General features: G+C 39.0%; 1 protein-coding gene across 1 annotated transcript in view; it reads right to left on the reverse strand.

The window, feature by feature from the left end:
• Positions 1 to 12,549, reverse strand: part of spega (striated muscle enriched protein kinase a) — a 46,385-nt gene that overhangs the window by 27,746 nt on the left and 6,090 nt on the right. The window contains exons 3-10 of the mRNA XM_086148360.1: positions 10,764 to 10,806; positions 9,847 to 9,881; positions 8,215 to 8,313; positions 5,010 to 5,160; positions 3,026 to 3,859; positions 2,458 to 2,891; positions 2,206 to 2,352; positions 756 to 938 (exon numbers count right to left, since the gene is read on the reverse strand). Coding sequence (XP_086004486.1) covers positions 756 to 938; positions 2,206 to 2,352; positions 2,458 to 2,891; positions 3,026 to 3,859; positions 5,010 to 5,160; positions 8,215 to 8,230 — 1,765 coding nt within the window. The 5' untranslated portion in view covers positions 8,231 to 8,313; positions 9,847 to 9,881; positions 10,764 to 10,806. The remainder of the gene's footprint in view (positions 1 to 755; positions 939 to 2,205; positions 2,353 to 2,457; positions 2,892 to 3,025; positions 3,860 to 5,009; positions 5,161 to 8,214; positions 8,314 to 9,846; positions 9,882 to 10,763; positions 10,807 to 12,549) is intronic.

Raw genomic sequence — 12,549 nt, forward strand, 5'->3', positions numbered from 1 at the left:
CAAATCATCATTTGACTTTAGAGTTTGGCCAAATTGCCTTGCCACATTTTTACAACACCTCCAAAAACTCTACTTTGATATCTGAAGGCTCAGTGATTACAGCAATCTCTCTCTGTGATAGAAAGATGTCTGCAATTACTTGAGAGCACAGGACTGTGGCTAAAAATACTTCTCTGAGGTTGACTCCGCTGGCCTAATATGGCAACGTGCACCCTTGTGCTACTGCTGCTGCTGTTGCTGCTCTTGAAACTCGATTATCACATTTGTTTACAAAATAAGGGCTGCATTTACATGAATCCGCACATTGGGAGTTCTACAATACAATATAAACACGATCACAAGTATGCCTAATGCAGAAAAAAAGGAATATTCATTTTGTTTACTTCTCATTCTGAATGCCATGCCTGCCTGTAAGACTCAGGGGACCTTTGTCTGATGGGGTAAGTCTGCATTTTGAACCTACACCAAGGAGAGCTCAGCGCATTTAAGAATTAATGGGTTGCTATGGCAACTATCACAGTGATAACTGGATGTTGAGCTAAAGCTTGCCTTTGTAGTCATTAAGACAGAGTGTCACGCGGAGGAGGGCTGGCACCAGAATAAAGCAAGTTTGTGTGACTCAACATGTCATTGGGTTTCACAGCGAAGGCATTACTTTCATGAGACTTGATGTTTCGGTTCCCATGTGTTTGCAAATGTGTCACTGCAGCACAGCCAGAATCAGTAAATCTCCTCTTTTTATTGTCTTTTTTTACCTGACTGGCTGGAGAGTATTGCTCTGCAGGATGCTCTGCCTTCAGTGTTGACAGCCGTGACGCTGTACAAACCAGCATTGTTCAGCCTCATCTGCTTTATCACAAGACTGTGTGTCTTGCCCTTTGACTTAATTTCATATAAGGCATCGTCCCGAATCTCAACATTATTCTTCTTCCATGTCACTGCAACACCATGGAAAAACACATTAACATTATCAACATAAAACAACCTGTACAACATGTTAATGATGTGTTTTTCTGTTCAAATTCTTACAGGAAAAAAAAAAATCATTTTGTTCATATTCATGCAGGCTGGCAAGTAAAGACAGTCTTACGTCATTTTAATCAAACCATTCTTTTTGTTTCATGTTTGTTTGATGTTTTGTTTCAGGTAGGTGTTGTAAGCCATGCTATATTTATGTAGATTGATGCAGTCTACATAAAAGCACTGTATGAAAGCACCCTTAGATTGAAAGCACTATGTAGTCAGTTTTATGTGTAAACACTTGTAAAGCGTCTTTGAGTACCATGAAAAGCGCTATACAAATCCAATGTATTATTCTTATTCTTCTTATTATTATTAACACAATCCCAGAGACTGTGACTAAAAATTAGCCAATTGGCAAATACTGGCACATTTAGAATAGTGTTCATTAATGTGCATGGTCCCTTTAACTTTAAACCAGAAATTAAATAAAAAAGATAAGAGCCCAGATTTCCTGAAAAGAGTGACTGCAAAAACAAAAATGAAGTTGTGCATCCCAAGACTTCCTCATTAAAGCAACTGGACTCAGTTTTTGCTGTCAGAGAACCATAACCAGATTGTGAGCCTTCACAAACATATCCCAATGTATGTGATGTATTGCTATAAAGCTACTGTAAGCTTTTTTTTAATAATTGAGACGATGATGAAAACATGATGAAGGATAATGTTTAAGGTGTGAAGAAGGCATGATGGATACAATGTTCTGCAGTTTTAAGTTCTCTATAATATAAAAATAGTCTGGGGAAATTTACCAATGGTCTTCATGGATTGCTTAAGCAGAAGGCTTTCTTTCTCCATGTAACCATGTTCCTTGCATCACTGGTACACCTGCTGCTTAAAATGCCCGACAACTGACCTTCTGATTGATTCATAGAAGGTTGCAAAAACATGCACTTCCATTTCAGATTGGACTCAGGACAACCTGTGTGAACCATGTACTGGGCACAGTGTTGTTTTTCTTTTTTAATCTTCAGAAAAGCAGGTTTAGATTCAGCAGTCCTTGAATTAATCAAGTTCCTTTGCATCCTGTTCTTTGGACAACATACTTTAAACTGACTCACTTGAGAGAACCGGTTAATCATAATTATAAATAAAAAATCATACTGTACAGCACACACACAAAAAAAGAAAATCACCACCTAAAAGTGTTTTTCATTCATGTGCAAATAATAATCGAGACTGTACCAGTGGGATGTGGTCTTCCAGTGACAGTGCATTCAAGTGTGACCTCCAAGCCGCTGGGAGCAATGGTGTCCTTAAGAGGCCTCTCAAACCTTGGACATTCAAGTGCTTCCTCATCAGCTGACATGTAGGAGTCATCTGATGAGTCCCCTTGAGAGAAAGAAACAAATGGATCAGGAACAAATATTTACCCTTCACATTAAGCCACAACTGGTTGAAAAACTATTTGATTGACAGACATCTTTAAATCCTTACCTTTTGCTGGTGACTTTGGTTGACCAGAGCAAACTCCCTTTCCTTTCCTAGTTCTCTCTTTTGTCCAGGGCATGTTCTTTCCGTTACTCCTGTCTTCAAAATAATCTGTTTCCATGGGTTCATCCTCAACCAGGAGAGTGGGGATGACTACTTTCAAGGCAGGAGATGTCCGTCCCAAATCTGCCTTCCTTCTTTTCAGGAGAGGACTAATGGAAGGGGTGGGTGATGGAGTTGACCGAGGAGGCTTGGATGGATATTGGGACCCTGGTTCTATCACTATTACTGGAGACATTCTTTTCTCATTTGGGCTGGGAGATCTGTAATCCGCTTTATCATCCATCTTGGTCTCCTTCTTTACCTCGACTGCCAAGCCTCTAATGGCAGATGAGTGTCCTTGTAAGGGGTCAGCTGCCTCGGAGCTTTCAAGGGTTTCCCTGCATTAAAGACAAGTAACTTAATTATTGGCAAGTGCGACAAGTGTGGAATAAATATTGTGATTTAATGAAGGCATAATGTTGATGTTAAGTCAGAAACATTCACTTATCAGTGAATATAATTTCCCCCAAACCTGGTGATACTTGTCCTTGTGGCTGTTGGCAAGGGTTGTCCTGGTAACTGGTGAACTGATGCAGTCTCCATGGCAACAGAGATTTTCCCTGTGCATCCTTGAGATGAGCTATCTCTTGGTTTCCCTCGTGAATTTGGTTGTGCCATCTTATCTCTTTCAGCACTTTGATGCCCCTGGCATTTGACTTGAGTCTGTGGATGAATTTGCAGTTCTCTGGTTCCTTCCCCCTCCCGTCTTTTTCTGCTCTCCAGGGCTTGCTCTCTAGCCTCCATATTTTTAATCACTTGAGGAGAGATTGGCTCTAATTTTTCTGTCACCATCCTTTCTCTCTGAAGCAGCTGCTCAGTGGAATATGCCTTTATCAAGCTCGGTTTGCCCACCAGCTTCTTAATCCTCTGTAGCTCATCTGCAAACTTGCTTTGGTAACTCTGAACCCTTTGCGAATAGCTCGTCTTGTCCTCCAGAGAGGAGGCCCGTTGTTTGAACGCCGTTCGCTTCTGCTTGGCGTCCTGCCCTACTGTCCTCTTTCCAGTGTGATCCACATCGGAGGATGTCGCTTGTCCGTAACCCGGAAAATCCACGCTCGCCCTTTGTTCCTCAAAAGCCCGAACTTTGTCAAAAACCTTCGGCCCTGCACGAGCCAGTTTTGGTGTCATGACGACACCAGTAACACTAGATGCCTGCTCAGTGTTGGACTGAGCAACTGACAGTTTGTTTTTATCTTGTTTGGGATTTGGGGTACTGATGTTGTATTTGTGTGTACTTGGAGGGGGCTGAGGAGAAGACAGGGGTACACAGGAGGATAGTCCCCGTGACTCATCATCGGTTTGAGTCCTACAGGAATGCGGATCAAGGGGGAAATGGAGGTTTAAAGTTAGAGCTCCAGTTGAGATACAAGAACGCTCGGAAGAGTTATAAACAGGCAGATTAATATCTATTTGTGTTGTTTTCTTTTTTTTTTTTCCATTGTCACCAGTGAATTTCCATGTGTTTTCCTTGTGCTATTTGTCTCATTGTTGGGGCACATTAAAGTAGAATGTAGAATGAAATGATACAGAAATTAAATTGAAATGAAATAAAAGTCCTCACATTTAAGATTCTTAAGAATTTGCCATAATTTAATCTAACTCTAGTAATGTTGTCATCTAAGACAAACCGTAATTTGTGTAGCATGTTGTAGCAACAAAATTAATTGAAATTTACAACATGAATTTTTACACATCGATAGAATACAAAGGGGTTGTGATTAAATCAAACCCAAGAGTCACATGATCATTTTGTGAAGGTTTTCATGCTAATATTAGCTCGCATCAAAGCTAGCAACCCATGCATGCCACAAAAAACCTTTAAGGATAGGGTGTTAATCTAAAAGTAACGGGTAGCTCTGGAAACATGCAGCAGAAAAATGTATAGTCACAGTTTTCAGAAGTGTTGAATAATACAGATTAGTAGGGTGCATCATTGCATTGTCTCTAGTAGCTTAAAGAACCAATACCAATATCTTTAATAACTGTTAGACTGAAATTAAACAAACCACAGGGCAAAAGAAACACAGAGTCAAAGGAAAGTGCGTAATCAGAATGAAACATATGAAGTAACAGCACTGCATGAAACGAAATAGAAAAAAATAAAAGCTAAATGATCACATACTGAAGAATTTTTGCAAGTTGGGTCTCTATAATGATGATGATAAAATGATATCTTGGCTAAAGCGTCAGTTTTCTTTGAAAATATGGGGTTTTGGCCAGTCTGTTTTTCAGTGGACTCCTTGAAATAAAAAGCCATATACTATAATGGCATAGAAAATGTTCTCCCTCTGTACAGGCTGAACATGCTTCCGTAGTAGTCGCTGCCGACAGAAACACTTTCCTCTGACCCCTGAACCGGTCGAGCCAGGTTAGCGTGAGATGCCCGAATCAGTGGTTCCACACCAAGATGACGGACAGGGGGGGGGCCCTCAGTGGGACCCCCGCTGGGACCTTGCCTGGCTGGATTTGTGGGGTCCAAGTGGGGCCCCGGTGGACGTGAGCCCAGGGCCCGGAGCTCGCGCTCCACAACGGGGTCATATGAGCCTGGAAGAGTGGCTCTGCGATCTGAAGCATCTGGGTTGTAGTCCATCATCTGGCCCACCTCCCCTGGACAAAGATAGAGAGGAATATTTGATTACGGTTTTGTTATTAGGATGTATCACAGTATGGAATGATGACTTTCACAAGAGGATTACAAGTTTTTAAGTTATCAGAGGTAACTTAGTTTAATTGTAACCCACAGGTCTATGCGCAGGATTTATCAGACAACAAAATACACTAAAAGTCAATCGTCATCAAGCATTCGGCAGGCAGGAGGGTGAAGTAGGAAATGATGAATTAGTTGCGAAGGAAAGATTAACAATGTATTCTTTGATGTATAAACATCTTACATGATACTTTAATCGCAGATTCAATGTTAGATTCGTAAATAGATTCACATTACGGTAAGAATACTGTGTTTCAAATGACTTTTTCCTTTGACTTGATATTTAATTGAAGACCACAGTTGTTATATTAAGTACCAAAAGCATAAAAAACTGTTCAAAATCAGATCAATGATAAACAGTCATTATGATTAAAAGCAATGCTCTTCAGTTGGGTGGAAATTGTGCTGATGAATTGACGCGTCGAAGCACTAAGAAGACAGATTGAGGAAATAAACTAAAACATTTGCAGGGCAACAATGTTGAGTGCGCGTGTCTTAAAGTAATCCGCCCTTCCCACTATCACAAATTAGGTAGTGATTGGCATTTTAGTGATGAGCTGTTCAGACAGGAATGCTTGAGCAGCAAAAAGAAATAGCAGTCAGCACGTTCTGTTAACAACGATAACCCAAGAGTCAAGGAAATGGAACCGTACACAACAACCGGAATTACAAATGATGCTGACTCAGCAACATGATCAGAAATCAAAACAATACTATACTAAAATAGCTATAACAAATCCTCATAAAGCCTCCAATGAAAGGAATCTATTCAAAGGGGGTTTCCAAGAAAAATAACTAGTTCGGGTTCTTTCCATATTCACCGATGTTCCTCATCACCTGTCCATGTTCTTTTGACAGTAAACTGCAACATTAGAATTATTTTCAAACACAATATTCTTTTGTTATGTCCAGTGGAGTGATGCTTGTGCCTTCAGAGTTACAGTACTCAGGAGGAAAAAAAATAAAAATTTACTCTTGCTTGACATGGCATTCTGGTTTTAGCATGCAGCCGAGGCAACCAGAGCCTGTTCCTTGAACAGAACAAATGATGTATCACCTCATCTGATATTCTTTTGTCTATTTTTTTCAGTTGCTTGTCTCTGGGGGTGCATGATGAGTGTGCATTTGGCTCACCAACACAATCACAGAGGGAAGGTAAAGGAAGAATATAATGTGGGATTTCTTAGTTTCAGTGAAGAGGGGTTTTAATATTTCTGTCCAAACTCATCCTTTTAGAAGTAAGGAATCACGGCCTGACATCAGAGGATTAACATCCTCTCAGCGAAGTATTGAATGTTACTAAGGTTTTTTCATCCAGGAAAATTTTCAAGGAAAATTTCCTAGTTTTTGTCATTGTCTAATTCTCTGCAATTACACATCCCACAACAAGAGGTAGATCAGTTAAGCTCTCAGAAATATTTATTTATGGCCTTTAAACTAAATTTGTTTTCTGTCCCTCCACAAATTGTGAGACCTGCTTTACATCACGACATGTACGTTCTTATCATATGCAGGTCAACAAAAATAGGATGAATCAGTCAGTTAAGATGATCTGACATGTCACAATTACAGGTGCTTTAGTAATTTGATATCACATTTATCTTGTTCCCTTGTATTGATCCAGTGTCTTCCCAAATGCAAGATGTTAAACTTCTTTATATTTTCTGCACATGCACAGGAAAACTGAAACTGGATTTTCCTAAATTCAGCAGGTAAAGATTTTGTATGGAATACTGAGCAAAAATTTTCATGTAATGCCTGTCCCATAACACTGTATATACTACCAATCTTTTTATTTTATCTTTTAGTTTTTTATAAATTGTACTCACAACTTTCATTCTCATGTCTTCATTAAAGCAAATCATGCATTTCAAAATCAATTCAATACTTTTCTAAAATTTCAGAGGCGGTTAAAAGTGTTTGGCATAGCCACTGTGATTGATCATTAACTAACAAGAGAGGCATTTAACAAAATTAAAATACTAACCCCGTGACAGTGAATTGTTTAGTTACACAAGTTACACAAACCACCTTTCAGTAATTAAGTATTTTACATTCCTTCATTGAAGGAATACCTATAGTGTAGTTTTGCTATCCAGCATGACAGCCTAAAATACTCTAATTTCTTCTTAAGCAATAAAAGGAAGCAAGATGTATTTTGTCATGATAAAATTATGTAAAATAATGCTTTGTTGGTGGGAAACCACAGAGCATATCAGGTACATAATGAAAACAGCGTCTCCGTATGCTGAAAGGCAGGATTGCATTACAAACAACAGAAGCAGGCTGTTACTGCCTCGGTAGCAGTTCTTGATTTTGACAGTCACCCAGGCTTCTTTATGATGGTCACTTTAGTATTCACCAGGAGTGGTGCGAATGTGATAGAAATATCTTGGAAATATACTGTACAATGAAGAAAAAGCTAAGATATGCCAGGAACTTAAATTCCCTCATTAGCAGGCTTATCGCTCTGCATTGATATTCGACTTAAACCCTTATAGCCAAGGACAGCAAAAGAATACTGTGACATAATAGAAGCCATTAGCTTCACCCTGATCTAACTCAAACCCTCAGTTTTCCAACCTGTAGAGAAACCCGGTCAGATACAGACCTGAGACAGCTTTCCTGCTGGTAACTGGGGCAGTGTGTCATATTGTTTCATCACACCATGAGGGATTAATGTATTCCGCTATATCGGATTTCATCCAATGCACATTTGTGCCAAGCCAATAACGAGCCACTATTAATCAATCTGAAATAAATCTAAATTTCTTCCTAGTGTGATTTTGGCAGTAGTCAGTGTTGCAGTAAAATGTGCGGACTCTCACCTCTTAAATACAATTTAAACAGCTGCCGAATAAGTCCGCGTTGCTGCTACACTCTCTCCTTTTACTGTGTCATCATTTACAGGTATTTATAGGTATCTTGTGACAAAAAAAAAAAAAAAAAGATACCTGAATGTCCTCTCATTCCAGCCTTGTCTTGGTGCCTCCCAGGCCCTTCTTTGGTTTCCACCTGATGCTCTGTTGTCTCATCCTCTGTGGTCTCAGAGTCTGAAACAAAAGCAAGAAAAGAACAAGGTGGGTGGACATGGCAGGCGGACATTTGGCAAGGAGTGATAGTGATGGGGAAGATGAAGATGGGGCTGCAAACAGTCAGTGGAAATGGGTTTTCAGATATGTCTAATTTGATGGTTTCATGAAAGAAGGCGTGGAGAATCATCAGAGTAAAAAATGAGGCTAGATATGGCTTATAAAAATACATGACTGGTCCATGGAAAGCAGGGTTCTGCATAGAAGCTTTTTCAACCAAAGATTAATACTCATTTCACAGATCCAACGAAACAGAAGGTTGGCCTGCATTGTTTTTGCATTTCCTCTTCATGTACAAAAATGTTTATTACAATTGCATTTCTAATAAAAAGGCACTGAGGGGGTGAACAGGCTTGAAATTTATTTTAGTGTATCTTGCAATGCAAAGGGATCGTGGCAAACTAAAACCCAACATTATAATTTGCTAACATACAAGAGGGGCACAGGTGTATTTGTTTGGCTTATGATCTTACTAATATGATATTTTTCTCTCGTTGATGGACATGCAATACTGACTGACTGATGTACATGGACTCATTGATAATAACTGTGTTTGTAACACTGGTTGTAAACAGTGGAAACAGCTCTAATTAAAGAAATAAACTATTGCTTTCAATGCAGAGAAAAACACTCATTAAAAATCAGAGAAATGGCAAAGAAAGTACTAAAAGCAGCCAAAGACTTTTACAAACGTGAAATGAGAAAAAAAAGGAACGTGACCCACTGAAAATTAAAATACAGAATGGGCTGACTCCTGCATTTGCAAAGCAAATTCTTATTTAAAAACAAGACAAAGAGGAGGGAGGGGTGGTTTGTTTTTTATTTTGCTTTACATCTAACCTGCTTGTTTTGCTTCATTTTTGTTTTATTCTCTCAAGGTTAATTTCTAAAATCTTTTGTGCTTTATATGTTTGCATTTTGTGAATCCCAGATGCCGAAAGCTTGTGCAATTTGGTTGTAGATTACTGGTCCTTTTCCCTGACAACAAAATACTCTCGTTATTTTGTAGTAATGGCCGTGGTTTGAATTCTGAATTGCATGATGTTATTAATATGAAACAGGTTTACTGTCGATGTAGCGATGGGCTTTTATCTTATTTTTGCGAAAATAAATCATTATAACCACCACCATATCTGCACATAGGGATATGTTTCCTTTCTGAAAACAGAATCTGCAAAACATCCTGGATAAATTGTCCGGTAGCACAAAAGGAAATAAAATACACTTGAAAACATTCACTTCATGAAGAGCTTGAATAGATAATCAACATTTTAACACTGAAAGATAAAATATGTCGGGATGTGATGAATGACAAAAATATTGAGTGAATGTTCCCGACGGATTGAAATATTATGAGCAAGAAAACACGAAAAATGACACCAGCGGAGAAAAGAAAATGCCACTGCAGGGGAGGAACACGATGAAACCAGGGAAGGAGAAGGAGAAGGAGAAGGAGGACACAGATATAACATGAATCAAGACACGTAGGTTTACCATAGCTTTGCTTTCGGCAGGAGCGGAAAACTTCGCTTCCATAGTGGCAGCAAGAGAGGGCAGACGGGAGAGCACCGTTACTATGGAAACCAGCATCTCTCTCACCCACACGACCAATCCTCTTCGTACCCATTAGAGTCTAAAAATCACCAGCCAAACTGCTGGGTGGCTGACAGATATGTTTACTGGTTAGAGAGCTCGTGCAGGGGGAGGACAACAACCTCCAAAATAGGTTGCACCTCATTGCGTCTCACATCATGTCAGATCCTGTTTAGATAATTCCAGAAGGTCTGCCTAATGATAAAAAAGTCAATGCAACATGATCAATCACCATTTACTCATTACATTGTTTCCAGCATGTGTGGGTATGTAGATCCACCCATCTGTAACAAATAAAGCTTAATAGCTTGCACGTAAGATGAGGAAATCGACTCACCAATGTAATTATGGAATATATTTTAGACTGTATGCTTGGATTGTGATGCGTATGTTGTTGGGAGTTGAGATCAGTGAGCCTCTGGTTTGACTTATTATAGATTGCCAAATAATATACTGTAAAGTCATAAAGGTATTATTCACTCAAGGGTTTTCTATGCAGAGGCAACAGCATCATTACAAAAAGATTGCTTTGCGGGGGTGGATTTACAATAACAAAACCCACTCTTGGTGTAAGCAGAAAAGCAGTAAGGACATATCACCACACTAAAGCAATATAGATGTTCTACAACCACAACTTTCATTTATTCAAGATATTAAAGGAATAAATCATAGCACAATCCATACTGTCCAGGCCTAGAATACAAACAGGTCTGAGGAAATCATAATCACAAGGCTAATCTAGGGCTGATCTTTTCTTTTCCTTTACCAGACGAAAGCAGAAGATTGTAACGAATGATATGCTCATACTGATAACACACCATGGGTGAATCTGCCAAATGTCCTTGTCGAATGCCCGGTTTTCTGAAACAAGATACAGAGTAAAATATATTATTCGGAGAATGAGAACAAAAATAATTGTATGCAGAGGCCCTAAGTGGGCTTGTTTTTTTTTTTTTCATTTTCTTTTAACTGAAATATTGCATCTGTGTGTTGTCACATTCAGCACAAGCGGCGAGTGTGAATAGTCCCTGTGGGCCTGAACGATCGCTCTTAATCGACAACATCACCGGAGCAGCAGCTTTTCTTAGGTGAGCCAAAAACAGGTGAGCAGCCAAACGGTGTGAAATTAAAACTGAACCACACACCTTTTGTTTAAATTCAACTGTATTTGCATTAACATATCAGAAAACTGTCTCGTCTGGGCAATTAGTCTCTAAGTGTCAGAAAATGGGGGTATTTTATGATCATAGAGTCCTGAGCGCAGAGCCAGTAAAGAAATAAGATCACTTGAAACTATTGGAAATTGTTTTTTTTTTTTTCTAGTCAAAATATAATTCAAGATGCTCATCAAAAATGTGCATAGCCAACTTAAATTAATCAATTGATCAACTAAAAAAAGAAGTTTATAATGAGTTTATTATATGTTTTGACTTTGCTGAACAGTATAGAAACTTTAGTGAAGAAGTTATATAAGGTTTTCCGACAAACTGTATTTTTTGTTGGATTTTTAAAGGATTTTGTCTAATATTCAGTGCTAAAATATTATATAAAGTCTATGTTGAGGTCCATTTTTTTAACATGTTACATACCATAGCTTTCCAACCAAAAAGAAATGATTTAGACAGCAAATAAATAAAATGTTGCCAGTTGAAGTCTGACTGACAACAAAACCTGTTTTGTAATGAGAAAAAGCGTTGCTTTTCTACAGGTGTTGAATGTTTAATTATAGAAACTTATACTGCCGTAAAGTGCTGTTACAACTCGACACACTACTTGAAAATATGGAATTAAAGGGCGATGGAGCTCACATTTAAGATTATTTCTCTACAGGCCTGCTGAAGAGGCACCCCTGCTGAGAAAGCAGCAGGAGAAAAACTGCTTCTTGGACATTCTGTCAAAGAGAGCTTCTCAGAATGACTCACTTCTTTGCAGTGGATGGAAAGTCTCAAAAAGTGCAAAGTGAAATGACTCATTTCTTACTTATTTTCCCCCCACATTGTCTGTGCGCTCTCATTGGTTAATGTTTTTGTGTCTGGCAATTTGATAAACTGTTGCCGAGTGAAAACTGCTGTTTGATATAGCCGGAGGCTCTCTTCGTCGTCGTGATCTCCATTGTTATGGCTTCCAGGAAATCATGTCAGCGAAGACTAGTAGCAAATGGCATTCTTTTAAAGGACTGGATTCGGCAAATACTTAAAAAAAAATGTTGCATGGATGTAATCCAAAGCCTACAAGAATTATTCTCTCAAATTTGCTACTGGAAGCAGAAGAACAAATCTCAAGGGTTGCAAACGAATGCAGAATTCAAAGGAGGCAAAGTGACCATCAGAACCCAACTGCATCCAATGGTTTGCTCACGGGCGACTGCCTGCCCTGGTTCACTTGTCTCCATGGAGTGTAGCCTACTGACACACTTTTCATGCATTCTGAATTTGTGCAACGCTTTATATGAATTTCATATTATATAACAAATCTGTCAAGACTGCCAAGGCAAGATACATATTTCATGATACAGAATGTGGACTGGTACGGGGGGAGCACAGCAGGAAACTGGCCTGTTTTATTATGTCACAGTGGAATATTTGCAAGACCTAATGTACCCAA

This window comes from Fistularia commersonii, chromosome 6 (assembly GCF_037954325.1).
Source record: "Fistularia commersonii isolate RoL2024-O1a breed Wild chromosome 6, RoL_Fcom_v1.0, whole genome shotgun sequence".
In the NCBI taxonomy this organism is placed as follows: domain Eukaryota; kingdom Metazoa; phylum Chordata; class Actinopteri; order Syngnathiformes; family Fistulariidae; genus Fistularia; species Fistularia commersonii.